This window comes from Tasmannia lanceolata, unplaced genomic scaffold (genome assembly GCF_043159265.1).
Source record: "Tasmannia lanceolata isolate RefF3 unplaced genomic scaffold, GAP_Taslan_0.1 ptg000013l, whole genome shotgun sequence".
Taxonomy (NCBI): Eukaryota; Viridiplantae; Streptophyta; class Magnoliopsida; order Canellales; family Winteraceae; genus Tasmannia; species Tasmannia lanceolata.
The window spans coordinates 21,957,638-21,984,177 of record NW_027518690.1 but is presented as its reverse complement, the minus strand read 5'-3'; the positions used below and the strand labels follow the sequence as shown (position 1 = coordinate 21,984,177).

General features: G+C 36.7%; 1 protein-coding gene and 1 long non-coding RNA gene across 2 annotated transcripts; one reads left to right on the top strand and one right to left on the bottom strand.

Annotated features, from left to right (window-relative positions):
* The first annotated feature begins 23,602 nt into the window (after positions 1 to 23,602).
* Positions 23,603 to 24,820, top strand: LOC143891076 (uncharacterized). The gene has a single exon (XM_077395726.1). It carries the CDS (start codon positions 23,603 to 23,605, stop codon positions 24,818 to 24,820), a length of 1,218 nt encoding a protein of 405 aa, XP_077251841.1.
* Positions 24,821 to 25,961: 1,141 nt separating this feature from the next.
* Positions 25,962 to 26,499, bottom strand: LOC143890654 (uncharacterized). The gene is made up of 3 exons (XR_013255208.1): positions 26,487 to 26,499; positions 26,178 to 26,402; positions 25,962 to 26,072 (listed from the first exon to the last, which is right to left on the bottom strand). It is a non-coding gene; the product is annotated as an uncharacterized LOC143890654 (long non-coding RNA).
* Positions 26,500 to 26,540: the final 41 nt, after the last annotated feature.

Genomic DNA, 26,540 nt, shown 5'->3' with positions numbered 1-26,540 from the left:
TTTGAGGGGCATTGTTGTAAATCTGGCAAAGTTTCCAACGGTCAAAATTCTTCCCGTTATAGTTGTCTCGGAGTTCCGAGAAATTTTCTCGGAGTTCCGAGAATTGATCTCGGAGTTCTGAGAATTGATCTCGGAGTTCCGGGAATACAAACAGAAGTTGGAATTTTTCTACTAGACCAAATCTCGGAGCTCCGAGCTCGGAGCGAATTCTCGGAGCTCCGAGAAGCCTATCAGCAGCAGATTTTCAATTCTGTTTCTGGGCTTCCAACTTTACACCAAGTTGGGATTGTAAATGAGGGTTCCAAAGTGTTGGAACACCACAAGGACAATCACATAAACATTTAGGGTGTGTGATTATTTACTTTGTTTAAGCCTCTTAAAATCTAAATTAGGATTGGATCTTATACAATCTAAATAGACTTCGATCTTCAATGCGATTCTTCAAGTCTTCAAATTGTCTTGGATCTCCGATGACTTTGGCCTTCCGAATGTGGTCGAATGAGTGCTTCTTGGCCTCAATCTAAGCAATCTTGACTTTAAGCAATTATGATCTACAACTTAAACAATCAAACACATTAGTGATCTTAAATCACTTGTGTATTGGAATCATCAAAATAAGATGGGAATTGCCAAGGTGGGAACCATTGGGCTTACAATGATACAGATAAAGGTATAAGGTCTATACAAGATATAACAAGTACGATAAGCTAGAAAGATAAATGAGCTACAGCTAAGCAAACGATCAGGGTAAATAAGCAGGTAAATGCTACTGCACATGTGAGTAAGTAAAGAAATGATCACGCACTATTATAATCCTATGCAATAAATCATAATCAATATACAAACATAAGCCCTGAAGTGCTACCAACAGACCCTAAGACTCTAATGCTTAAGCCCGAGTCTTTAGATGATCTGATGTTCATCCAAAGAAGCCTACGTGTCCCCGCCTCTACGAGAATCAAGGCAACGTAGTTCTTCGCACTTATGCTAAACTATAATGCCTAAGACATCTAGACCTCTATCCTGGACTCAACCTAAAAGATCAGACTAGTTATTAAAGCTTATTGCACGATTATTTATGTTTAAGTGGATTGTGATTTTAAAACCTCCTATATGCCTTAACTAAATGTAATTTTTTTATCATGGATTAATGCAGGTGATTCCTAAATCATATGTGCACTAGGCCATGTGTCCTAAGGAAAATAATAGAATTGCTAACCCATCCTAGACCTAGTCATCAGTCGGCGAAAAGTATCGCCAACTGACCGAACGGAGGCTTAACAAACTCCTAACTCTAACACCAACACAAACAAAACACACAACACATCAAAGACAAACTCCTAACTCTAGAACTCTCTATCTATAACAAACTCTTAACTCTAGAGGAAGATCTTTTTGAAAATAATATTTTGGAAGATTTTTATGTTTTTAAAAGGTTTAAAAGATTTATTTACAAAGTTTGGCTGGACTTGAGATAAGGATCACAAGCTGCACTATGTACCTCATAGAAGATGATCAAGCCAACGTAGTTTGAAACATATTCCAAGATAAAGATGCTAAACAAGTAAACATGTGTGATTCACGAACAAGTAAACTAGCGTGCTCACAAACAGGTACACCAGCGTGGTCACAAACAAGTAAACCAGCATGATCACAAACAAGTAAACTAGTGTGATAAGGTAACTGAATAAAATCTCAAAAAGGTAAAACTCTAACAAGACTGAGTTAGTCTTTAAACGGCGAAAAGGCAATCAAGCTAAGCGAGAAAATCTTATGCTAAAAGGTTCCACAAAGGAAGTGCTAATGAGACAAGGCGTGTCTCCTAAAAGGATAAAATAAGTAGAGCAAACGAGACAAAGTCTGTCTCCAATAAGAAGAGGATAACTAAGATAAATGAGACAAAGTCTGTCTCCTAAAAGAAAGGAAATACAAGAATGCTAAATGAGACTAAGCGAGTCTCCTAAAAGAATATATCTAACACTAATGAGACAGTGTATATCTCTTAGGGAGGGCTCCAAGTATCCTTATCATTGCCCTTGCAATGATAAAGGGTTCTAAAAATGATTAAAATATCTAAAAAGCTGGGTAAGCCTACTAAATAAAAGAGGCGAGTGCTACTAGGACCGAGCAAGTCCCCTAAAGATGGGCTTGTGCTATCACCTTCATCGCCCTTACAATGAGAAGGACTAACTAACCAGAAGAATCTATCTAAGAGACTAAATAAATTTATAAAACTAAAAAAACGAAACCATCAAGGTTTACAAACATCCTGAGGAGACTCAAGATTATAATTCCATCACTAATCTCGCAGGAAAATTAACTTAAACCACAAAAGTGAAAATGTGAAGCTATGGTAATATGAATATCTATAGACACCATTCCACAATGTGAAACCAATGTATTTGATACTCTCAACCTCACATTCTTTGCAGATAAGATAAAACATACAAACTTAATATCACAACCTAACACAAATGAGCATAAAAAAAATTACAAGGACATAAAAAAAATGCTCATCAAAATAGAAGATGTCATAAATCACAAGGAATACTGTTTAATATGGGCTTTGAACAATTAAATAAAATTATGTCCGTATACATCCTCACAGGAATACTAAAGAAAAAGACTCATTTAAGAATTTAAACTAAGGAAAGGAGGCAACTTACACTATTTAAGTAATAGAGCTTGACAGTACCTCTTTCTTAGAAATATGAGAACAATAATCATGTAAAAGTATTTTACCAATGACAATTACCTAGAATTCTCTTCTTGATGCTAAATTTCTCATAAAAAAAATTGCAATGCAAGAATTTATAAATAGCTAATATCTACCTCTTAATTCATAGGCTTTCAACTGATGATAAAGTTCAAAAGGCCTAACAACCAGATATAATCTAATAGGCTTTTTCATCTAATCTAACAACTGTAAGGGACTTGATGAACACATTTATGTGCGAATGGTAGTGATAGGAAACACGCATATTTTATCCTTTAAAGCAGTGCTACTAAGGTATTTTCTTGTTTTTGGTGTTTCAGGGTTCTGAGTGGATTTTTGAAGGAAATGAAGCTAAAAAGATAAAAAGGGCATCGGCTTGTTGAAAATCAAGAAGTGGGTGTATATATCACTTCTCTTATACAATGTTGGCACCCATTTACACATCAGCTCTCACCATCCTCACCCACGTTGCACCAAGGGCTCACAACGAATTAGTCCCATTTGCTATTTTCATCTTTGATGCAGGGGCAGTTTTGTCACAATGTTGCTGGTCCGTTTTTCAACCACATATTTATGGTATTAAATGACAGAATTAGGGAAAGTGGTAAACTACAAAGTTTTAGGTCTTCTCAAGATCTTTCCATCAAGTACTTTTGGCCAAAATGTGGAGCAGCGGTTAAAAAGTTATTGCTGATTTAGTAGGCTGTGACTGTGAGCCTACTAAATGGACTGTTTGGATCATCTTGTGAAAGGGATTGAGAGAACCATCAATGTACATTATGATCCATCAAATATACGGTTTGGATTACTCTATGGAGGGGCACAATTGATTGATCTAATGGCTCATTGAAATATCAAGGCTCACAAATGAACGGCTCAGATTGTCCCATGGTTCGGTGAAGGAGTGGGATAATTACTAGTTGATTATTTCTACTGGTATATTTTAGCCACCTCCCATCTAGAAATTAGTCGAATTTCAGCTGTTAGATGGATGGATTGGATCAGCTTATGGAAATAAAAAGAGGGGCGCCATCTATATATGTTGTAGCCAATCAAATGAGTGGTTTGGATCAACCCAAATTGCCCAACCGACCCACCCACCAATCGCTTGCTATTTTCCACAAATGAAAACCCATACACAAGCTGCTCAATCTGGGGATTTTTAGCGAACATTCGGTTTTGGTAATGGCAGCCCTTTTTCAAATTTCATATACAAGCAGCTTATTCCAGGGCATTTTTACAAATGCCATCATATTGTTAGTGGCACCATCCCCATCACTGATCCCATGAATTTACCTGCTTATGGTTTATCTAAACGAGAGAAGGGCGCATTTATCAATATTGTAGTGTGGCGATATCAAAAAGAGGAACCCACTTGAACATCCTTTTCCACCGACCACCTTGCAATTCACTTGCTATTTTAGACACAATACATATTTCCAAAACCCTCCTATGTACCCTTCCATGTATTGAAACTACAAATCAGCCCATGCATTGAATCACACATGTAAGCCACCTAGGATGATCTTAACCGTTAAATTTCTACCCACCTTGTTTCCTTCTAAAAATTCAGCCCACTTTCTAATTTTGTTTGACCCACTTGCAATTTTTGAAGTGGGACCCACTTACATTCTATACCCAGCAGTTCTGTTCACGTTGGAAAGTTTTGAGCTACAATGGGAATTACATGCAAATTCGTTCTCTATATAGTAGCCACTTCCACGTATTTGAATTGAAAAAAAAAAGTAACTTCTATTTAAGTGTATTGCATACATATGCAGTAGAAAGTGGGACCCAATTGCTACTTTGTCCTCACTTGCTTCAATATATTATATAACACCATGGAAGAAAACAGTAGCCCTTGCCTCTTATTCCCACGTCAAAAAGAAAATGTTGCCAAAGTTGTTGCTACAAGTTGATGAAACCATTGCACACCCCTAGGTGAATGTTGCTGAAATTACAAAGACAAGGTGAAAGGTGAAAAAATACAAAGATGCCAAGTTTCTTATTTTTGTGAACTTCTTTGGAGCTGAAAATAGAAGGAGATTTCCTCTATATATTGCAATCAAAGATGACAAAAGGCTCTCTCTGATTCTCTTAAGACTTTCTTTGGCATTCTTCTTTTCTCCCACAGTGGAGTTCGGCTATTGCTCTATCTCTATCTACTTCTCTCCCTTTTGCCTCTCTACACATTCTCTCACACTCTCTATCATTTTATTCACTCTCTCCATCTCTCACTCTCTTACTCTCTTGTTCTCTCAACTCTTTTTTTTCTCTCTCAACAAGAACCAACTATCCGGCATCAATCCAAGGCGGCACCAAGGCTTGAAGGAAGGCGATCAAAGATTCGGCTATTGCGAAGAGGAGAAAAAGACTAAGTGTTCTTTATTTTTTGTTATTTCTTTCAAATCTAGTTCAATGTATTTTTGTTTAAATTCAATTAAAAGAGAAGGTACTTTGTGTTTATTTTACTTTTCAAGTTTTTAATGACAATTCTCTTCTCTATTCTCTCTATTTTCTGTGTTTCTTTCCCCTTCTCCATGAGTAGCTAAACCCACTATACTTAGGGTTTAGATGAAGCCATGGGGAAGAAAAAAGAGAAGTAATTAAAACAAGTGGTTCATATAACAAATTGTGTATGATTTTGTTTTTGTACAAATCCCAATCATCCATGCCATTGGCTTTCCCCTTTCGTATGGATGATTGTTGATTAACAAAGATTAAATTCTATATAATTAATATAAATTAGAGGGTTAATTCGATTAAATACTCATAAATAATGACATCTTTTAGATCTTATTATTTATTGACTGTTTAGTTGGATTTTCAACCTAATTCAAATTATTATTTTAATTAATCAATTTAATCCAAACCCATGGTGGATTCTAACCCTAAGTAATCTTTTATATTGAATTAAGATTTTTACACTATTCCAAATTACTTTCGTAATTTTCTAATTAACTTAGGCCTTTAGAATTTTAGTTTTCTAATTAGATTAGATAAGTAGTTAATAAAGATCATTAGAATTTTGGTACACTTTGCCTAAATTAAGATTTCCAAATCAAGATCGTAGTTGAATTTGATACTTAGATTGGATAGAATACACGCTTATATATAGTGTTGGCTTCGAGGTCTAAGTCCACGAAAATCCTGAGTCCATTCCAGGCAACATTATATCATAGCTAGTATTCTAATCGGTACAAGAATAGGATTGACAACTAGATTTCTCTTCCCTGAGTTCGACCCGTATTTACACGATCCGTGCACTTGCGGTTATTGAAAATTTTCAAACAGGACTCATCTATTTTCCAACGTTCATTAAGATCATGGCAATGCACTCTTACATGCAATATGATCAAATTGAACAAACACACAAGCATTCATTGAGCAGTTTATGTGCACATACAAAGCATATATTTGTCATTGGGTGTCCAAAAACAAAAGCAACTAATATGGAGTTAAAATCATGCAAAATAGAATGCAAATAGTAGAGAATGAGAATTACCTACTGTAAATTATCCTAGTAATTAAGGTAAATGAACAAGAAAAACTCTTCGATATTACAAAAAACAACTATGGTTCAGGGCCTTAAAGAAAATCATTTTTTAATTAAATGCAAGACCCTTTTCCAAAGAACTTTGATCCTTATAACATGTCAGTTATGACACCTGAAGCATACATCCCTTTATGACTTTTATGACTATTATGATTTGAACCTTACAAAACATTCTCTCATTTACTTTTCCAGTTTACTTTCAATTTTCTATTTCAAAACAAAAAATTAACCAGTAAACCAAAGTATTATATAACGAACCTGTACTCACAGATCAACAACATACTTAATTATATTCTAAACCGCTTTCTTATACCCAAAGTTATTACAAAAATCCTTTGTACTAAAATTACCACTTAGGTTGACATTAAAATCTAAAACACTACCTCAAAACTCGAAAATGACTTCTACAATCTCCTCTTTTATGTCTATTCATACCATGCTTGTCTAAACAGTAATAAAGGTTGCACAACAGATTTGTTTTAAAAAAAATCTCAAGGCATACTCTTTTATACCCTGACTAACTAATAGACCATTTAATAAACATATGCATCCCAAAAGTCTTTATAAGTTATTCAAAACTCCTTCAGGTTACACTTACATGTTGATGTTTGAAACAGGGTAAAGAGTTTTTACTGTTATATCGTCTACCCTTACAATTTAACAGTCACAAACTTTCAGCTCTTTTAATATTACCAGAATGAGAATCTGTTCGTATATCATGCACTACAACAAAAGAATTGGGGATTATTCTACTAGAGCTAAGCACAAGGCAATCATCCTATGGCAGCCTCCAACCAACTAAACTGACCCATATCTTTATCAAATTTAAACATCTTTTATCAAGATAAAAATTGAGAATAAAGTGAGATAAGTAAATACATTTATATGATAACAAGTCATGCTCGTATCAACATCAATCCACTCAAAATGAAAATGGAAATAATTTTTATAGACTTTCTATGAGATAAACTTGGCTATTTCTGAAAACACCTCTAACAAATCAAAAGGTGGGCTACTATTAATGACATAATCTATTTCATATGGTTTATTTTAAAGCATTATAATTTCTATGAAAAATATAATAAACTAACTATCCAAACAGATTAAAAAGTAAATAAATATAAGTAAGAAAACATACACATATATGGCGGCTATGGACGTCATTCCCTTACTGACCATTTAGAGGAATGACATTACTCTTATTCACACTAATCTGACCTGTATCTTGCGGTTCGAGGTATTATGAGTATTCCTTGTCAGAGTTTCTCACAAGCTGAATTGAGAACCAACAAGGGTAGTGACAGGTTTACAAACCCATTGAGGAGAAAAGCAAGTAAGGTATACAAATTATCAAGACACGGCCAATACAATATCATTCAACACCACCTAATGTGAGACAAGTTAGAATCAAACAGGTGGTAGGACATGACACAAGAAAATGGAATATGAAAGAAGACATGTAAGATCTCTTAAAAAAAAACGTTTACAGAATTAGATGAACCAAACAAGTTCAAATGCATATATACTTTCATTACCAAACACATAAGTTGAGGAGATACAAGATAAAAAAAAATTGAGACATTCAACCTGGTGATGTATAACTTGTATTGTGTGTATCATGAAAGAATATATACCCAAGAAACTTTACTTTACAGTAAAGAAATGGTCTTGATTGCTTTGCTAGATCATTCTACTTTGCCCCTAAAATATCAGCCGAAAGAAGAAAGCACTGTTGGATTAGGAATGGGGTCTGATGAGAATAGAGATGACCTGCGATGGCTGCAAATAAAGGACCTGACGATGGAGGATTCTAAAAAAATTGGGTGGCTGAAAATAGTGGAGTTGAAGATGAGGATTAAGTAATGGAGTTGATAATAGAAGAAAAAGAATAGGGCATAACTGGCCTGTAAAGACGGTGAAGATGATAGCTGATCTCTCTCTTCTCTTGACTCCCCAAAATCAGCAAGTGAAATTCCCCTCCCAAGAGCCCTAATCAACTAAAGGGAAATGATATAACAGACCATTCCTTTGCTCCTTGGACAGCCCCCCTAATGCATTTATGACTATTCTTTTGACTATACAGGGGTGTGTAAATAACATAATTTACTTAGGCTAATATCACAGGTTATTTCTATTTGAGAAATGATATCATTACAGCCCTCCCAAAATTGCTCCAACTCAATCTGTCATATGGTATTCAACAGAATTACAAGATGACCCTCATCATTCTAAAAAGGATTCTCAAAATACACTCGGAAGTAGTAGAAATAACACCAATTTTACAAGCCAAATTTGAAAGAAAACAGGGTAGGGCTGCACACTTATCAAGATATGGCTGAACTACAATCATTTCCCAATGACTAAGAAATGCATTTAAAATGCATATGACCAGCCATGATTGTGTTGGCATCAATGTCTAATAACTAAAATTTACACCCTAATGCTTTACCTATTTAGTCACAATTTTCTTCTATTGGAAACAGAACTAAGGAGAATAATCAGGAGACAAGTCACGACAGGGAAGGCTGACAGGAGAATGTCATTATTGAAACAGGAGTGAAAAAAAAATATGTCCTCCAGGTTTGCCCTTAGGAAACGATGTCACGACTGCTTCCACCATATTATTTACATTTGTTTACCCTTTTCCAAATCCGTAAATCATTAAAAATGAGGATAATTTCGATGAAAATACAACCTAAGCCAAAAGAAAACAAATGTTCTAAAATTCATTGATCAATACAGCAAAACGTGTTCTAAATTTCAGGAACAAATATGATAGAACATTCTCTGAATATGCGCTGAAATGCAACAGGACATACTCTAAAATCTTGTCAACCAATGTAACAAAATACGCTCTAAATTTCACATGTAAATGTTACAGTATATGCTCTGAAATCTCATCAACATTTGTGAAATCAATTAAAAGGACAAACAGAAAAATATCCAAATAAAATTCAGAAAATAAAAACACAATCATATAGCCTCATACACAGATCTTGCATTCTAAACATACACTTCTTATTAAAAATCGTTTGAAGGAAACTGAAAATTCTAACATAAGTAAACTACAAAAACAACGAATCAGAGCTATCATTAACATATCACAAATCAACTAAATATCGAAGAATAGATCAACATATACTGTCACATTCATCTAAAGAAAGTGCTTATAATTTCCTGAAATAAATCTGAATGAGCTGAAAAAATGTATTCAAATTCTAGTGCACTTACCTGAGCTCTCAATTTTGACCAAAATTATAGAGGTTCTTGCCTGATCTTCCTTCTTTCTTTGCTCAATCAAATTTCTTCCAAAATTCTTTAATATACTCGGATCCTTTGGTCAAATTCAAGCTCTTTCTTCTTTTCTTTTTTTGAGATCCAAAGCTTATTCCAACCCTGATGATTACAAACTTAAAGAAAAGATTCGGATTTAGAAGGAAATAGCATGGATCTAAGGTTTGAGCTTGCTAGGAAAAGAATAAGGTCGGTCGGAGCTTGCCGATGCTCACCGGAGAAGAAAGGAGTTGAGTTAGGGCTTGATTTTGTGTTGGATCTAGTTTTTTCAGAGAAATGAATGGAAAAGAAGATAACAAAAGGTGAAACAATAAGGAGGAGCTCAATTGACACTCCGGTAGGACAGCCGGAGAAGAAGGCCGGAGAAGATGGAGACGAGCTAGGGTTTGGGTTTTTTTCTTTGTTTGCAGAATTATGGAAAAATGTGAATTAGCCCTAAAATGAGAGATTAGCCACCTATTTATAGATGATTTTTGGGCATTGATATTGGCACTACTAATCCTGATGGGCGCACAAATGCACGATTCTGCTTGGATAATGCACCTCCCCCACTTTTGATATCAGCACAAACTTGCCCTGTCCTTAGTGCAATTTTTCATCGAAAATTTCTGAAACTTTGCAGAGAGATTCCTGGGGTCCTAATCTGTTGAAAAATGTATCTATGGGCACCTAAAGCATTAGTTTGATAAGGATTGTCCTCCAAATACATAGATTTTTAGGCGTACACCTAGATTGGATTAGCTCACCCCCCTATTGCACCGCACTACCACCACATTATACACTGAACTCGTTTGAGGGGCAACTCTTGTCCGATTTCTATTCAATTCTGCATGGACCTTGGTGAGACACTAAGCTATTCTATGGTGAAATTTGGGACATTAGATCACTAATTTGATGGGATTTCAATCAAATACACCTAATTGGGGTTCGGTAAAAATGGGGTGTCTACACCATGATAGTCAAGGCAACTTTCCCAACAATATCCACCTTGGCTTGTTTCCCATCCACCTGAAGATTATTCATTGATGTCGCCATGTAGACACCCCATTTTGACCGAACCCTATTAAGCTCAGTTAGGATAGAAACCCTATCAAATTAGTGTTTTAGCATCCCCAAGTTGTCCCTAGAGTAGGTTAGGATCTCATTTAGGTCCCCATGAAATTTCATCTAAATCTGTCGAGGTTTGCCTAGTGAACGATTGAAATTTGTAGTGTAGTGTAGTGTAGGAATAAGGGTGGCGATTTAGCCAAAAAATGGGTTGCGCTTGAACCTAGAAAGTCAGTTCAAGTTTACTGCGGTGGGCTGTCCAGGAGAATATTCAGGAATGTAGATTAATGTGTTACATAATTAGGGGGCATTATCTAGGAGCTAGGGATTTTTGTAAATAAGAAAGATTCATTTCTTGTTTGGCAAGTAACTATTAAGCTTAATCATGAGTTAATGGGGGCTTAGGACTAGGATTAGTTGGGAGGAGCTTCCTTGGAAGCTTCCTAGATATTTTTAGGGTTTTAATCCTAGCCTCTTATTTATAAGGGCAATTTGGACGGTTGAGATTAATAGAAAGGAGATATTTCCTACTTTTCCCGCCCCCCCCCCCCCTCTCATTTGCCCGAGCTACCTCCTGCTAGTATAAAAGTTGCCATAAGTACACTATGAAAGGGGTGTCCTTGGGGTTAAGAAGGGGTCGAATTTATCACTTCCTTTGGTTAAAAGACCCAACGAACTAGGGTTTGAGGGGAGCGCTGATTTTCTATTTTTACAAACCAGAGAGAGAGGAAGACAAAGAAGATCCCTAATATCCAAAACCATCCTCTCCACCTCCATTTTTGCACCACCAATACCCTCCTCTCCTCCCACTTTGAATTTCCTAGAATATATCCTTGGTGTGTGTATTTGAGGAATATAACAATGTGATTGAGTTACTTACCTCGGTATTGCCGCTTTGATAATGTATGGTACAGTAGTGGAATTCCACTATTATCTTCAGCTTTATTTTAGTGGTTATGTTCTTGCTTGTTTGATCAATATAGGCAGATTTATGTGTTTAGCCTCATTTCATCTGTGATTCTTGATTTCGAGCGAATATTCAAAGAGCACTGGGTTGGGTTTGACTTTTGATTTATTTTTATTTTTTTCAGGATCTTCAATTTTGGTATTGGTATTTGAGAAGAGAAAGAGGGCGATGAAGGCAATAGCCCAAGCCCATCATTGAAGGGACTTACCCGATCGTGGTAGTACGCTCTTTCCTTTTATTCCCTATTTCTTTAAGATAGAGATTTCTTAAACTTTTAGATACCCCCAGATATCAGTTTCCCTCCATTGTAATGGCGATGAAGGCATTAGCCCGAGCCCATCTTTAGGGGACTCGTTCGGTTCTAGTAGCACTCCCCTCTTTTATTTAGTAGATTTTCTTAGTCTTTAGATCCCCTCTTAGTCATTAGTGTCTTATCATTGCAAGGGCAATGAAAGAGCCATGTAGAGCCCCTATTTGGAGACAAGTCTTGTCTCATTTAGAGAGTTTTCCCTTTAGAAGGCTTACCTAGCCTCATACTCCCCCCCCTCTCATAGAGTTGTTAGGCACCTTTTGTCTTGTTAGTCCCATTTTCAGCGTCATTGGTTAGAAGTTTGCCCTTAGGGTTAGAAGCTTTTTCATCTGTCATTTGTTTGGGGATTTTACTCCATAGGTTAGATATCATACTTTGGAGAATGGCTAAGTCTTGTCAGCTTTTGGTCATCTCTTTGAGATTATTTACTCGTATCGGAATTTTAGTTCCCTCGTTTGTTTTCTTTCCCCCGAGGCTTTAGGGATTATGTTTCCCTCTTTAATACCCTATCGTGATATAGTGGGTATAGAGGCTCTTCTATCGGATCCCCTTTAGCTGAAAGGGTGTTAACACGCTTTAAACACCAAAAATATAAAAAACACTTCAAGACAAATTTAAAACATCAAAAGCATTTGAAAAAAAATCAGAAAAATCCAAAAAGCATCTAAAGTGTTGAGTTTTAGCAGCGCAGTTTAGGAAAGTTCGTTTTCAAACTACGTTGGCTTGATTCCCTTCCACGAAATACGTAGTGCAGCTTGGGATCCTCATCTCAAGTCCAGCCAAACTTTTGAAAATAACATTTTAAATCTTTTTTTGAATAATCAACTTTAAAACCTTGTTTTCAAAAATCTCTTCCCTTAGAGTTGGGAGTTTGTTATAGATGGAGAGTTTTAGAGCTAGGAGTTTGTCCTTGATTTGTTATGTGCTTGATGTGTGTTTGTGTTAGAGTTAGGAGTTTGTCCTAGCTAGGAGCGCCTCCGTCCAGTCAGTTGGCGATTCACATCGCCGCCTGATGACTAGATGTAGACAACCCCATTTTGCTAGGCTTTAAAAAGCAAAAGATTCGGTAGTATCATCAATTTTTATAATCGTATTCAGCATTAGATTAGGCATCCATGCATTTTAGGGTCGATTTCATTTCATTATGAGAGTTTTGAAGTTGATTCGCAATCCTGAAGGTCTCTAGGGGGTTCCTTTGGCCTCTGAAAGATGAAAGTTCAAGTTTCCAAGCAAATGAAAAAACCTGCTATTTTTAGAATTTTCAGGGTTTCCCTCATTTTTGCCTATTTTGCACTGCAGGGGTATTTTGGTCATTCCCGATTTGTCTCATTTGGCCCCCGAGTTATATTTGAGAAATCTTGAGTGATTTTACAAATTTTGAAAAAGCTGCTATTTTTATAAACTCATGGGGCTTCTACATTTTCATCATCTTATGGATATTTCAATCATTTCTCATATGTGTAAAACCATTTCGAGGGTACGACTGATGGATTATGAGTAATTTCGTAAGCTTTGGGAAACCTGCTAAATTTAGATCTCTCAAGATTTTCTCTTAGTCTTGCACTTCGGGGGTATTTTAGACATTTCCAAACATATCATATTTGGTCCCTAAGTTGTGTCTAAGAAATCTTGAGTCCGTTCATAAATTTTCGAAAATCTGCTATTTTTAGAATTTCTCAGGGTTTTCCCTAGTCTCGCCAAAATTCTAGCACCTTGGGGTAATTTGGTCTTTTCCTATGTAATTCTTTTGATCCCCGAAATATGTCTGAGAGATTATGAATGATTTCCTGAATTTTGGAAAACCTGCTAAATTTAGAATTTCTCAGGAATTTCGCTTAATTTGGAAATTTTAAGTGTTGAGGGCATTTTGGGTATTTTCAGGGGATACCAAATGATTCTGTTTAATATTGCTCACCGAAAGGACCCAATTTTAAAAGTTTCTATTTTTTGAAGTTTGACCACAAAGACTTTCCATTTTTAATTTTTTCCTTTAGGGGTGAACCAATCTGAGGGTATTTTGGTCGTATTTGGATGTCTAACAGTCAAGTAGGGGCATTTTGGTCCGAAAAGTTATTTCCCAAAAAAGATGGTCCGATCATGTGTGAGGGATGCACCATAAATGTCAAATGGGTTGGGTCCATATATAGAATGTTGAATTTAGAAAGATTTTATTGATTTTTTACGGAAAAACCCGAAACCCTTGTGAAATGGCCCATTGGGCTAAAGCCCGCAAAGAAGGAGCTCATGTGGGTTCACCCATATGGGTCAACCACCATGGTGGGCGGCCCACATGGTTGACCCACATGAGTTGAGCACCCACCTTGATGATGTCACAATGGTGACATCATATTTGTTAAAAGAAAAATAAAAAGAATAAAAAATGAAAATAAGGAAAGAAGGAAAAGAGGAATGATTGCTTAAAAAGGTTTTCTTCCAAAGAAGCAATGTGGAATGAGAATAACATGTCTTGATTGACAAGAAATTAAGATTGGAATCAAATCCTATTTGGGAACAAGAAAGAAAGAAAGCAAGAGGGAAAAATTGGAAACAAGCCAAAAAGGGAGCTGTCACATTGGAAATTGCTATTTCTCTCTTAACCCTAACTTTTTTTTTTATATAAAAATCAAAGCAAACAATCCAGAAAAGGAAAAAAAAATCCAAATTCGTCCATTTTCTCTCTCCTCCCAAGAAATTTTTTTTTCTTTTCTCCCTTGAAGTTTGATCTCTCTCTCTCAAGTGTTCTTCAAAAAAGGAATTCTTGAATTCCTTCTTCTTCAAGGCATCATACAATCAAGAATTATTAGAGTGTTCTTTGGGTCTTCTTCATCATAAAAAAGGGTGCGACAAAGCGTATACCTCGGATCTACGCACCCTAAAGACAAGGACCGCGATCAACGTGGTGGAAATAAAAAAAAGCAAAGAAAGAAAGGGAAGAAAGGACGCAGGATCGAGCGTCGGCGAGATTTTTCGAAATTTTCTACTTTTGGATTCGGCGAGGATCTCCACCATAGGTAGGTTCACTATTCTCAGATTTTTTCAGGATTATTTGGTATTCTTTATATATTTTTGCATGGTTTTTAGCATGTAATTGAATTTAATTCGATATTATATGTGTGTACTCAAAATCATGATCTGCATTAGTGTTTCAATTCCGATTTGTCCCGAAATTTAATACACTGATCTATTTAAATAGACTAAAATAACCATCGGATCGGATCGGACATTGAATCAAAGGATTTTGAAAATTTGAGTGAAGAGTGGAATTTTATTTAAAATAATGGCTGAGAAATTACAAAAGTTGAAAAAATAGCTATCTCAGGATGATTTGTTTTGTGGAATTTCAAAATTTTCTTGTGTTCATCACATCAGAACAAGGTTAAAGGACATTTTCCGGAGTCATAATTTTCTCAAAAATCGTATTTTAAAAATAGAAAACTCTTCAAAAACATCTTTTTGACGAAGGAAAATAATATTATACCAATACATTCTACCATGAAGTTTTGAGAATTTTTGGATTTTGTTTGATATATTATTTAATGTTTTCTTTGAAAATTATCAGATTTTGTGAGAATTTTAACTGATATCAGATCACAATTACAATTCTCAAAATTTTTACAGTAGTCTTAAATTTCATATGTCTTATTGCTGTAAAAATTTTAAGTGATTCGGATTTTTTTCCTAAGAGTTGTAGTGTAAATCCATAATCTGGTCTTAAAATTGAAAAATCAGAAATTGGTAGTAAATGATTTTTAAAATTCATGAAACTCTCACAGCATGCTATGTTTACCCTTATCTTATTTCTGTAGAAATTTCAATGAATTTAGATTCCTATTTCTAGTAGTTTCTATGTTATTTTAATAATCTGGTCATATTATTGTTAAATCAAAATTAAATAGGAGCTTAATGTAAAAATCTGCAAAACTTTTCCAGTAAGCTACATACATTCCCATCTTCCTGCTGTAGAAATTTCAATCCATTTCGAATTCATTTGCAATAAATTCACTTGTAAAATCACTCATGCTGTTTAAAATTGATAAAATCCACTCAAAATTGAAATTAATTAAAAATCATTATCAAAATTTCTAAAGAACCTTAAATTTTTGTTACATATTAATTCTTTAATCCATTGAAACAGAAATCTTAGGATCTTTAGATTTCCCTGGTAAAATGGTCAGTGCATCCATAATCGTATCCCAATTGCAACCGATCTTTGACAATTTGAATATTTAAGCTATAGCATGTTATTGGCTCCGAGGTTACTGTCCACGGAAATCCTGAGATATGCCAGGCAATAAGGTGCTATAACCTAAGTATTAAATTGCACAAGGAAAGAGCGCACGATTCCCTTCCTTGGATGCCATTCGAGGCCGAAATTGGAGAACCCTAGAACCTTTGGTATTCCTTAAATGTCCAGAAACCGAAAATCCTTGAAATCTGAAATTAATTAACTTCAAGAACTTGAATCAATTTATCTCATGTCTTTCGGAACCATTGGATTATGGTTTCCGATATAAGAACCATTAGAGCCCAACTTAGGAACACTTATGTCAGGTCGTGTCCTAGGTCTTAGGGAGTCTTAGGTTTTAGGGAGTCCCAGAGTTAGGAGTCCAGCCTCATCACGGACGTTTGCTATGGATAACAACCATACCATAGGTCTAGTTACACTAGTCACCCAAATTTCTCCTAGGACAAGCCTAGTTACCTAGGATGTAGGTTAACCTGCATTAGTCTAAGGGACAACTTGCACTTAGATAGGATCATATAGCATCTTAGATGAAATCCTAGGATAATAAAATCTTCAACTTGAATTAAATAACTTCTCTTAAAACTGTTGAAACAGTCGATCCAGTCTAGATCGGTGTCTTAGTTGAGTTAGGCATAAGTAGCTTAGCTTAGGTGCACCGAACTACGTCGACTCTGATCCCAGTGAGGCTTGGGTACGTAGGCAGCTTGGATGTCTGATGGCATACCAACTGCGAGTCGGCTCCACAACAAATTGTGGGGTTTTGTATATTAATTTTCTTGTAAATGCTTAATTAAATCACTTAGGATTTTTCCATGAAATTAGAATTTTAGGAGAAATTTCACTTAGATTGAATTCAAACAAATTAAGAAATCAAGATACACATTTAGGATCTACATTGAAATTAGATCATAGGATGCATGTCACATAGTTCGCACATTAACAAAGAGTTGAATGAGCCATTTAAAATAAATTTAAAAGAGTTAACTTTTGGGAATTGAAGACCGATTATCGGGCAGGAATGGTGCATGTGGTGGATAACTCCCCATACCTTCCATTCTTCTAACCAGGTAACGAGTCTAGATTTCTGGTTAATTATGGGTCCTAGATCCCACATCTAGGTGGCGACTCTGTCACTCTCTTTTGTGTGGAATTCGAATTGCCTTAGTGATCCAAAGTTCACATAAAAGATGAATTAAAATCAATAATAAAAATGCACACGCCAATCGCGTGGGTACGAGAGACCAAGAGAGAGTGTGGCGGCTCGCGTCCCACCCCTCTCGCGGGATCGGGGTCACACAGTTTGGCGACTCTGCTGGGAACCACCTAACTTCATTAAAATTTCAAAAGATAATTCATTTTAATTTATTTTAATTGGCTCATAAAAACTCTATCTCTTTTATGTTTGCTAGATTAGTTTGTTTGTCTTGTTTTATTTTCTCATCACATTTTACTCCAACTTAATCTAACAAAATCTGAAGGCATCATAAATTGCGCAAACTTATTGCACACACTTACATCACTTGCATCTAAACCCTTGCATCTCACATGCACACACGTCCTATTTTAGGAACCCGGAGTGTTATCTAGCATGGTTGACTGGGATTTCATCACCTGGTGCCTCTGTGCTAGAGAAGCATTCCACCCTTAGCCTAGCACCTTATGGTGCGTAAACGGATCTCTTGTTCATGTACTGATACGCCGGACACTGGTACAGTATATCGAACATGGATTCGCGCTAAGGGAACTCTTGGCCTTACCCCTAGATTAACCCACACATGCATGTAGTATACGAACACATGTGCATCACGTGTGTGAGCCTAGTTTAGGATATCTTACCCACTTGTGTCTAGATTAGGCCGTAGTCCATCTTCCAATGGCTGCGATTGGTCCTAGGTACACAAACAAAGTCATGAGTCGAGATCCTCTCTCCACTCCGCTAGATTAGGATTAGGGTTTGATGCCTTCAGGTAGCACTGATAAAGTGTACGAAGATTAAAAAAAATTTCCTTTGGGGTTAGGATATAAATCCCATCTTTCCTAAGATCTCATAGGATTAGTCATTCATGATCTATCCGTTGAAAGTAATCTTATGTAATCTCATCTAATCTTTTGATCGTCTGTCTATCATACGCCTCTTGTGTGATTAGATTATATCTTCCTTCCCTTTCTCAATTGGTAGAAATTGTGTCTCGATCATTTGATTGTGCAATCTTGATGATCTGATCATGCTTGTACCCTTAGTCTTTCTTACTCTAAGGACAACCTTTTTCAAGAATATTTTGCTAAGTCCTTCAGAGTTCACTCTCATGATCCATGAACTAGGGGCATTTCCTTATACGATTTTATTATCATTGTCATATCTTGGTCCTTTGGGATTCACTCTATTGTCCCAATTACTTCCTTAAATGTGTAATCTTTTTTTCAGTCATTAAGAATGAACACTCCATGAATGTCAAGCTCATATACCTCGTGTTCATTATTTCCATGACAGGAAGTTGGCACCATAGCTAAGCCTACTACTCCTTGGGTTCGAATTTCTTCACGGTTAGAGAGGAAATCTGTCTCTCCGCCACCTTTTCTGAGAACCCCAGCATCTCCCCCTTTCTCGTCCTCATTCTCACCAATGGCAGACAACCAAGATGGTCTTCCATCCGCTGCTATCACCGATACTCTCACTTTGATCCTCCAGCAACTTCAAGAACTCAAAGAAGAGAACCGAGTTATCAAGGCTCAGCTTTCTGAGAAATTGGGACCGTCGTTGTCCAAAGATAAAGGGCCCATGCACCATACAGCTACTTCAGCCGTACCTGCCCAGCCAATATTCATCCCTATCCCTGATAAAACCGAAGAAGATCTGAAAAAAGAGCAGTACAGCGAGGATCGCAGTAGGCCTTCTCAGTCCATGATAGACAAGGCAGTTATGGAAAAATTAGAAACTCTTACCAGGAAGGTTCAGGACATCCAGTTTCAGGACCAGGGCGGTTTCAATCCCAGTGACCTCACACTGTTTCCCGAAATCCGTCTCCCTGCTAATTTTCAAATGCCAGATTTTGACAAATATGATGGTGTGGGTTGTCCAATCACACATATGCAAATGTTCACCATCATGTGTCAGCCTCAAGGCTTATCTCCTGAACAGATGGCTCAGCTGTTCCCTGTTTCACTTACTAAAGTTGCTAAGAGATGGTTCATGGTCCTAGACAAGACTCGTTACAGGACATGGAAGGATATCGGTGAGCAATTCATCAGGCAGTTCAAATATGATGATGGGGCAGAAATCACTAGAAATGATTTAGAGAGAACCAAGCAAGACTCGAGAGAATCCTTTCTGATTTTTGTTAAAAGATGGAGGAGACTAGCAGCTCAGATGATGGAGCGCCCTTCTGAGGAAGAGCAGGTCCAGATAATCATGAAAAATATTTCCCCCCAGCTCCAGTATCACATGTCGTTGCAGTATTATCCGGACTTCAAACACTTTATCGTGGCAGGCACCCAAATAGAGGAGGCTATGGCTCAAGGTGTATTCAACCGAAGTAACCCGAATACCAGAGAATTCAGGAAGTCTCCATCAGTTGAAATTAATAACCTTTCCCGCTCCAAGCCTCAGCCTTCAAAACCTCAGAACCCCATGGTGATCGATTATACCCAACCTACTGTCGCACCTCGACCACAGGCCCAGATAGAATTTACCCCTCTCCCTCTTCCACCATCTGAGATCACTACAAGAAAAAAGGTTTTCCCCGGCGTTCTAGAACGCCGCTAAAAGATGGCCTATCCGTCGGTGATAATTTTACCGGCGGATATCCGGCGGTCATACCACCGCCGGTGAAAATACTGTGGGGGAATATATTGCTGGCGGTTGTATTCAACCGCCGGCAAAAAACATATATGGCCGGCGGTTATAACCGCCGGCCAATTTCAGAGGAAAGTTTTATATGGAATTTATTGCCGGCGGTTAGAAAACGCCGGGGAAAAGGCAAACGAAGTGCCGGCGGTTAATAAACGCCGATAATAGTTTTATCCGGTGCGTATGTAATAGTTTTGGAGGCGGGGTAAATGAGGATATACCGGCGTTCAGGACCGCCGGTAAATGGTTTTTTTTTTTTTAAATAAAAATAAAAGAGGGTTATTATTCTTCATTCTCTTCATGGGTACATATATACCTGATAACAAATTATCGTTTAACACATTATCCACATCAAAGACAAGTAGAACTACACATCCAATAACATCACTTATCTTTCTTATGTACATCCCTCCATGTAACCCTGCGTCCCACAAGTACTATTCGATTTTAAGTTCTCCACATACCCTTCCTCGAGTTGGTACTAGTTAAGCCAAAATTCGTTTTAGTTGCCAGCTTAATATTCAAATCAGTAACAACAAAGTAAAAAATGAAAAGAAGGGGAGTTTATAGTGACATAAATACATGAGTATCTGACTTTGAATAGGGAACAAACTGAAAAATTATTGTTGTTGATTAGATTTAGAATGGAAAATATTCAAAGTTCATATCTCGTAGGAAATGCATACCGTCTCCCCTTCATTTAAAAATAGCTTAGCGACCTCAATGCCAACCTGTGATGAGCAAAATAGCACTGTCAACCTCACAATTTTAAAATGGTAAATCATAGCACGCAGCAGTGAATAAGGATATGCAAATAAAAATCATATCCATGAAATTTTATAGTTCGGAAATATTACTTTCACTAATAAATTATCCACTAATTCAGCCTTTGAATTGTGAAGGTTTGTGAGGGAATCTTTGATGCTGATAGGGTCTGAGAAAACCTTTACAATCACTCCTAAATGATTTTGAACCACCTCACCAACACTTGAATAGGCTCAGAGATTTCCTTTAGAGCTTCCATCAAATTTGAGTTCAATAAATTTAGCAGGTGACGCAGACATTTAGTACTGATTTTGGTTTAGGGTACAACAATAGATGCAACAGAATGTTCTGAACAATTGAAAATTTCTCACATTTTTTACTTAAACAAGAACTTCCCAAATTAAGAATGAGTTTTCTGAATTAAACATGGATTTCAGATAATCCATCGATTTCATATATATGATGAGTACGTCCCATGAGAAATTCATAAGTACAGAAAAATTCATTGTAGTGAAATTTAAACTCACATCCTAATCTAGCAAACCCATGTACTTAACCATTCTTGCATGCTTTTTAATGTGACTTAATTAGGAAAATAAATATTTATATAGTAAATCCATGTGTAGTAACTAGAAAAACACATGTTTTTACTTAACTCTTCCCAAATATTTGCCTTACCGAATTATTCCCGAATCGAAACTTTTAACTATAGATGCAATTAATCTCCAATTGAAACTTCAAATTCCTTTCCTAACCAATTGGCCATTTGGAAACCTAATACCTCATTGTCATGTCATGTGGGCCTCACTTGGGATAATACACTTGCCAAGCAATATGCATTTCTAAATCAAAATACTACAAGTAGTGCCCAACAAATTGAGTGTGATGCAATGGAATGGAAAACTGATTTAAAGAAGAAACTAGGCCCCATTCGGTGTACCATGGAACATCCCTCCAAAGTCGCCAGCCAAATGCTATGCCATCTGCTACCTAAAACATAGACATAAGTAGTTTTTCCTTAACTTAGTATTTTTCCATTCCTTTTTTGTACCCACTCCCCCTACATTTGCTTAGTACATGTCTTACATGTGTATTCAGTTCTTTAGGCCAATGAACATTACCGACATGATATATAGAGGAGTAAAACTAGTATCTCCTTGACTAGATTAATCTTTGCGGGATTTTGAATTCCTAGAACAAACCTTCTTATCTCTCTGGACGATTGTATTCTCTCTGTTATATAATTACAGCATCCAGGCAATTGAAGCTTTAGTGTGAAGTGGGGAACTAACTGATTCAGGAATTTGTATGGATTTTGGCCAATAAAAAGAAAGTCTCACTGTAAAAAACTGTGGAAATACTAGAGAAAAGACAAAGAATCAGAACTTTTGGGCCTTTAAACGAATTCTGAGTGTGCCCTTGAACTTAGAGGAAACAATGCATTGTGACAACCGTGAATTCTTATTTTTGTAGGGCAAAGCTAGCCCCCAAGCCAGAATATGTAAGAATCCTACTTCATAATTTTGAAAGAAGACTGGCACTTTGTTGACTTTTCAACTTGTATTCAAGCTATAAACACTTGTTTGAAATGTCATGTCTTCAAATCACTGCAGACTATAGAGACTACCCAATGTGTGCTGGGTCCCAAAATTTGTGATTCTGCTATGCCATGTTGTATTTGTTGTTGTTAGGTTTGAGCCTCCTGTCCTGGTGGTAGGATGCTAGGATCATAACATTTATGGGGACAACTCATCATTGTTGTTTTAATTTTCTTTGAGCATGATTTTGTCTGTTCTTTATCTCTTGCTTCCTCTTTTTTTTTGCAGAAGTGGCAGTAAGAAATGCTTTTCTTATCATTGTCTTTTGTTGTCTTTTCATAGTTGGACTCCCTTGATTGTTGCACGTTCGTGGCATAGACATTGGCTTGAGGGAATTTTGAGTAGACAGCCAGAAGTTCGGCCATGTATTCTTCCTTCACCATATCTATCTCTCCCACTTATGAGCATCATGAAAATTGCTAGGTGAGTGGGATCTAAATTATTTTGTTTTACATAGAATTACTTTAGTAAATCAATCTATTACATTTCATTTTTTTTGTGTGGCAAAGTTTTATGTTTCATAACTTATTACATTGCATTTATGATGTTAAGAGATGCCAGATCTCTACTTTGGATATTACAAGATCCTTAGGCCAAGATTGGGCATGATTCATTTCTATCCTTGGCTCAAATCTCTGCCATGATCCATTTCCATCTTTAGCCAAAGATTGCTGGCAAATTCTTTCCATCTCTATTGTAATTGACAGCCAAGATATTTGCTGTAATTTATTCTGTATATTTGACTTTCTTTTGTAGTATTCTAATCCTGAGATTTCTCTACAATCTTGGGATCCTAATTTATTCTTGTAATTGTATATATACCTCTAATGTAATGAAGAAAGAGATATAGCATTCTATTATGAAATTCTGTTCTTCACATGGTATCAAAGCAAACAACGATCTTTAGGCCTATCTTCTTCAACTCCATTTTACCTTCTCACAAGATTTCGTTCTCAACTCCTTTCCCTTATCGTTTGTGTCATTGTTGAAGCTACTATTCATATTATTTGTGTTGTTCTTTAACCACAGATCCTTTTAACCATGTCTTCAAATGACCATGTCACATCTGCCAATGACAATATTACAGACTCCAATGACTTTCCCGTTCAAGGTACGAACGAGGAAAATGTCTCTACCAACAATCCTTATTTTCTCCATCACTCTGACAATCCAGGGACTGTTCTTGTTTCTCATTCTCTCACCGGAGAGAATTATGCTACTTGGTCTCGTGCCATGTTTGGGTTCGAGCCAATACCATGGTCTCTTCCTGGATTGTTAATGCTTGTGAAAAAGACCTTGCTGATAGTGTTGTCTATTTACCTTCAGCCCATGCTGTTTGGAATGACCTTCTTGAAAGATTTTCTCGCAAAAATGCCCCTCGTATTTTTCAGTTAAAAAAGCTCATCCCCAATCTTCACCAAGATCAACTTTCACTATCTTCTTATTACACCAAACTCAAGCATTTGTGGGATGAATTAGCCTCTTACTCTACCTTCGTTTGTGATACATCCTCCAACTTTAATAAATACCAAGAACAAGAACGACTCATGCAATTTCTTGCGGGGTTGAACGAGTCTTATGCCATTGTCCGCAGTCACATTTTACTTATGGATCCTCTGCCATCCGTTTCTCGTGCCTACTCCCTTCTTCTCCAAGAGGAGACCCAACGTGGCCTCTATATCTCTCCACAAACTAATGAAAATACAGCCTTTTCTACTCGGCTCAATGTCCAGCCAATTGTTGAAAGAAATGGACAGCATGCTCCAATCCGATACCCCCCAACTGATTTTTGCGTATATTGCAAGAAGCATGGTCATTCCAAGGATCAATGCTACAAGCTTCATGGCTTCCCAAAGAGTCACCCTCGTTATAACTCTACTCCACGTGGAAAACAGCCCTCTTTTGGCACTAACAAGCGTGCAACAGTCCCTACTGCCCACAACTATACTCTCTCTGCCAACACCTCAGCTGCACCAGGGGCATATTCCAATGCAACAGCCCTTCAATTCACACCCGAACAGCACCAACAACTATTAAACATGTTGCAGGCAGGTACTTCAAGTTCCATTGCGAACCTTGCAGGTAATTCTCTTTGCTCTAGTCTCTCTTTATCGTACAACTCTTGGATTATTGATAGTGGTGCCACCGATCACATTGTTTGCTCCCCATCTCTTCTGTCTTCCGTCTCACCCGCCACCTCTGCTTCAGTTAAATTGCCCAATGGCAACCTTGCTCCTGTTTTACATGTTGGAACTGTCATTTTATCAAATGACCTTGTCCTCAACCAAGTGTTATGTGTTCCTTCATTTTCCTATAATTTGCTTTCTGTCAAAAAACTCACTCATGATAGCAATTGTTTTGTAACTTTCTTCCCTGATCATTGCTTATTTCAGGACCGGTCAACGAAAATGATGATTGGAGCGGGTAAAGAAACTTGTGGTCTATATATCGACCAGACTCAACCTACTGTCTGAGTGTCTGTGCTTCTCCATTTTCTTGTTAATAAACATAGTTAAAAATGAATGTAGTGATGGTCCCATGACCTTATTAATGAAGATAGCATTAGTTGGTAATAGATCATCTTTTTACTGTGCAGACAACATTAGTTGGTCAAATTTTATTTGATTTGGATTGAGAACTATATCTGTAAGAGATGGAGATATTGAACAAACTTGCACCAGTCCACCTAGATTATCTCTTAGGTCCAAAACAAATAAAGAAGCACCAGAATTTTGAAGATGCTCCATTGCTGCAAAGAAATTCCCATCAATGTTATAATGAAGAAAATCGAAACTATGCAGTGCAAGCATACGATGAAATAATTTGTGGAACTGTTGATATCAAAATGCAAGGAGGTGCGCATAAGCATACGGATGTGAATTATTTGAAAAGAAAATAAATCCAAAGAAACAGAATGTTATAAATAAGTGAACAAAATTGAGGAGAATTTTTTCCTAATTCTGAACAGAGAACCCCTAAACTAAGAAGAGTATGAAACAAGAACATTCTTTGTCTATTTAACAGATCAAATGATATAAACAAACAAGAAGAATGTCGGTTTCAGAATTTTAGCATCAATAAACAACTAAATGGCAAACTTTCCCTGCAAAATGCTCTAATTATTATCCCATTAAGAAAATATGATCATAACCATAATCAAACTAACTAAAATATTGCACGTGACTATGCACACCTTTTGCAGGATATTGTAGTTCTTGAGTACCGACATTCTTCTTGGTAGTAGCCGGTCCAATCCGCATCTACCTTCTAGAACATTACATCCCATTCATTTCAGTCATGGCACGCAAGCTCTACAACGAACTCCTGAAAAAAATTATGTGTGAATAAATAAAAAGAAGAAGACAAATAAGGCAATATTACATACAAAATTGATTGAATTGTACCTTCTCGAGCTTGTCCACATTTGTTGTTCAGTAATTAGGTATCTACTCAAAACCACCAAAGCCTCAAAGTTAAACAGCAACACCATAGCAATAAAATAGGCAAACGAGCAATATAATGCGCACAAGTTTTAATTCTAGAGAAAGTAAGAGACCCATTATACGAAGAAGATATACAAAAGTCCATAAACGAGGAAACTTTACAAAATCAAAATGTCTATTACAATGCAACAAAAGGTATATAGTCCGAAAATCAACTATGAAACTGAAAAACAATCAAAACATATAGTAGAGGTCGGCCTCAAGCGGTATGAGCTGGTCTAATCTGCAAGAAGAAATCAAACAAAAAAATATTAAAATAAATTAGAAACACCAAGTTAATAGCAGCAAAAATAAGGAGTAGTAAAATTTTCATTGGTCATTTACTTACAAGATAGGACTGCCAAGCGACTGGTGCTCCCGCTGCATCTCCAATAGTCTTGAGGTATAGGGATGGCTTTAGCAAAGGTTCCTCCAGCTCAAATACGACATCGATTTGGACCACGGAGTATCCAAGTCCAATCGGCAAATCATCAACCTCATCATTCGGATCTCTGCTCAGAAAAATGCCCCTTGCCACTTGAACTCCCTTTCGTATTTTACTCAATAAAACAACCTTATCAACATTATAAGAAACAAAATTAATGACTTATGTAGATGATCGAAATATCAAGTCAGAATTTACATAACGGATTTATACCTCGTCTGAGGAGGGTAATCGTAATCCATGACTGCTAGAAGAGGAAGGTGCATT

What these genes read in the sequence shown, in the direction of transcription:
- LOC143891076 (XM_077395726.1), top strand. Translation starts at nt 23,603, where the DNA reads ATGGTCTCTTCCTGGATTGTTAATGCTTGTGAAAAAGACCTTGCTGAT.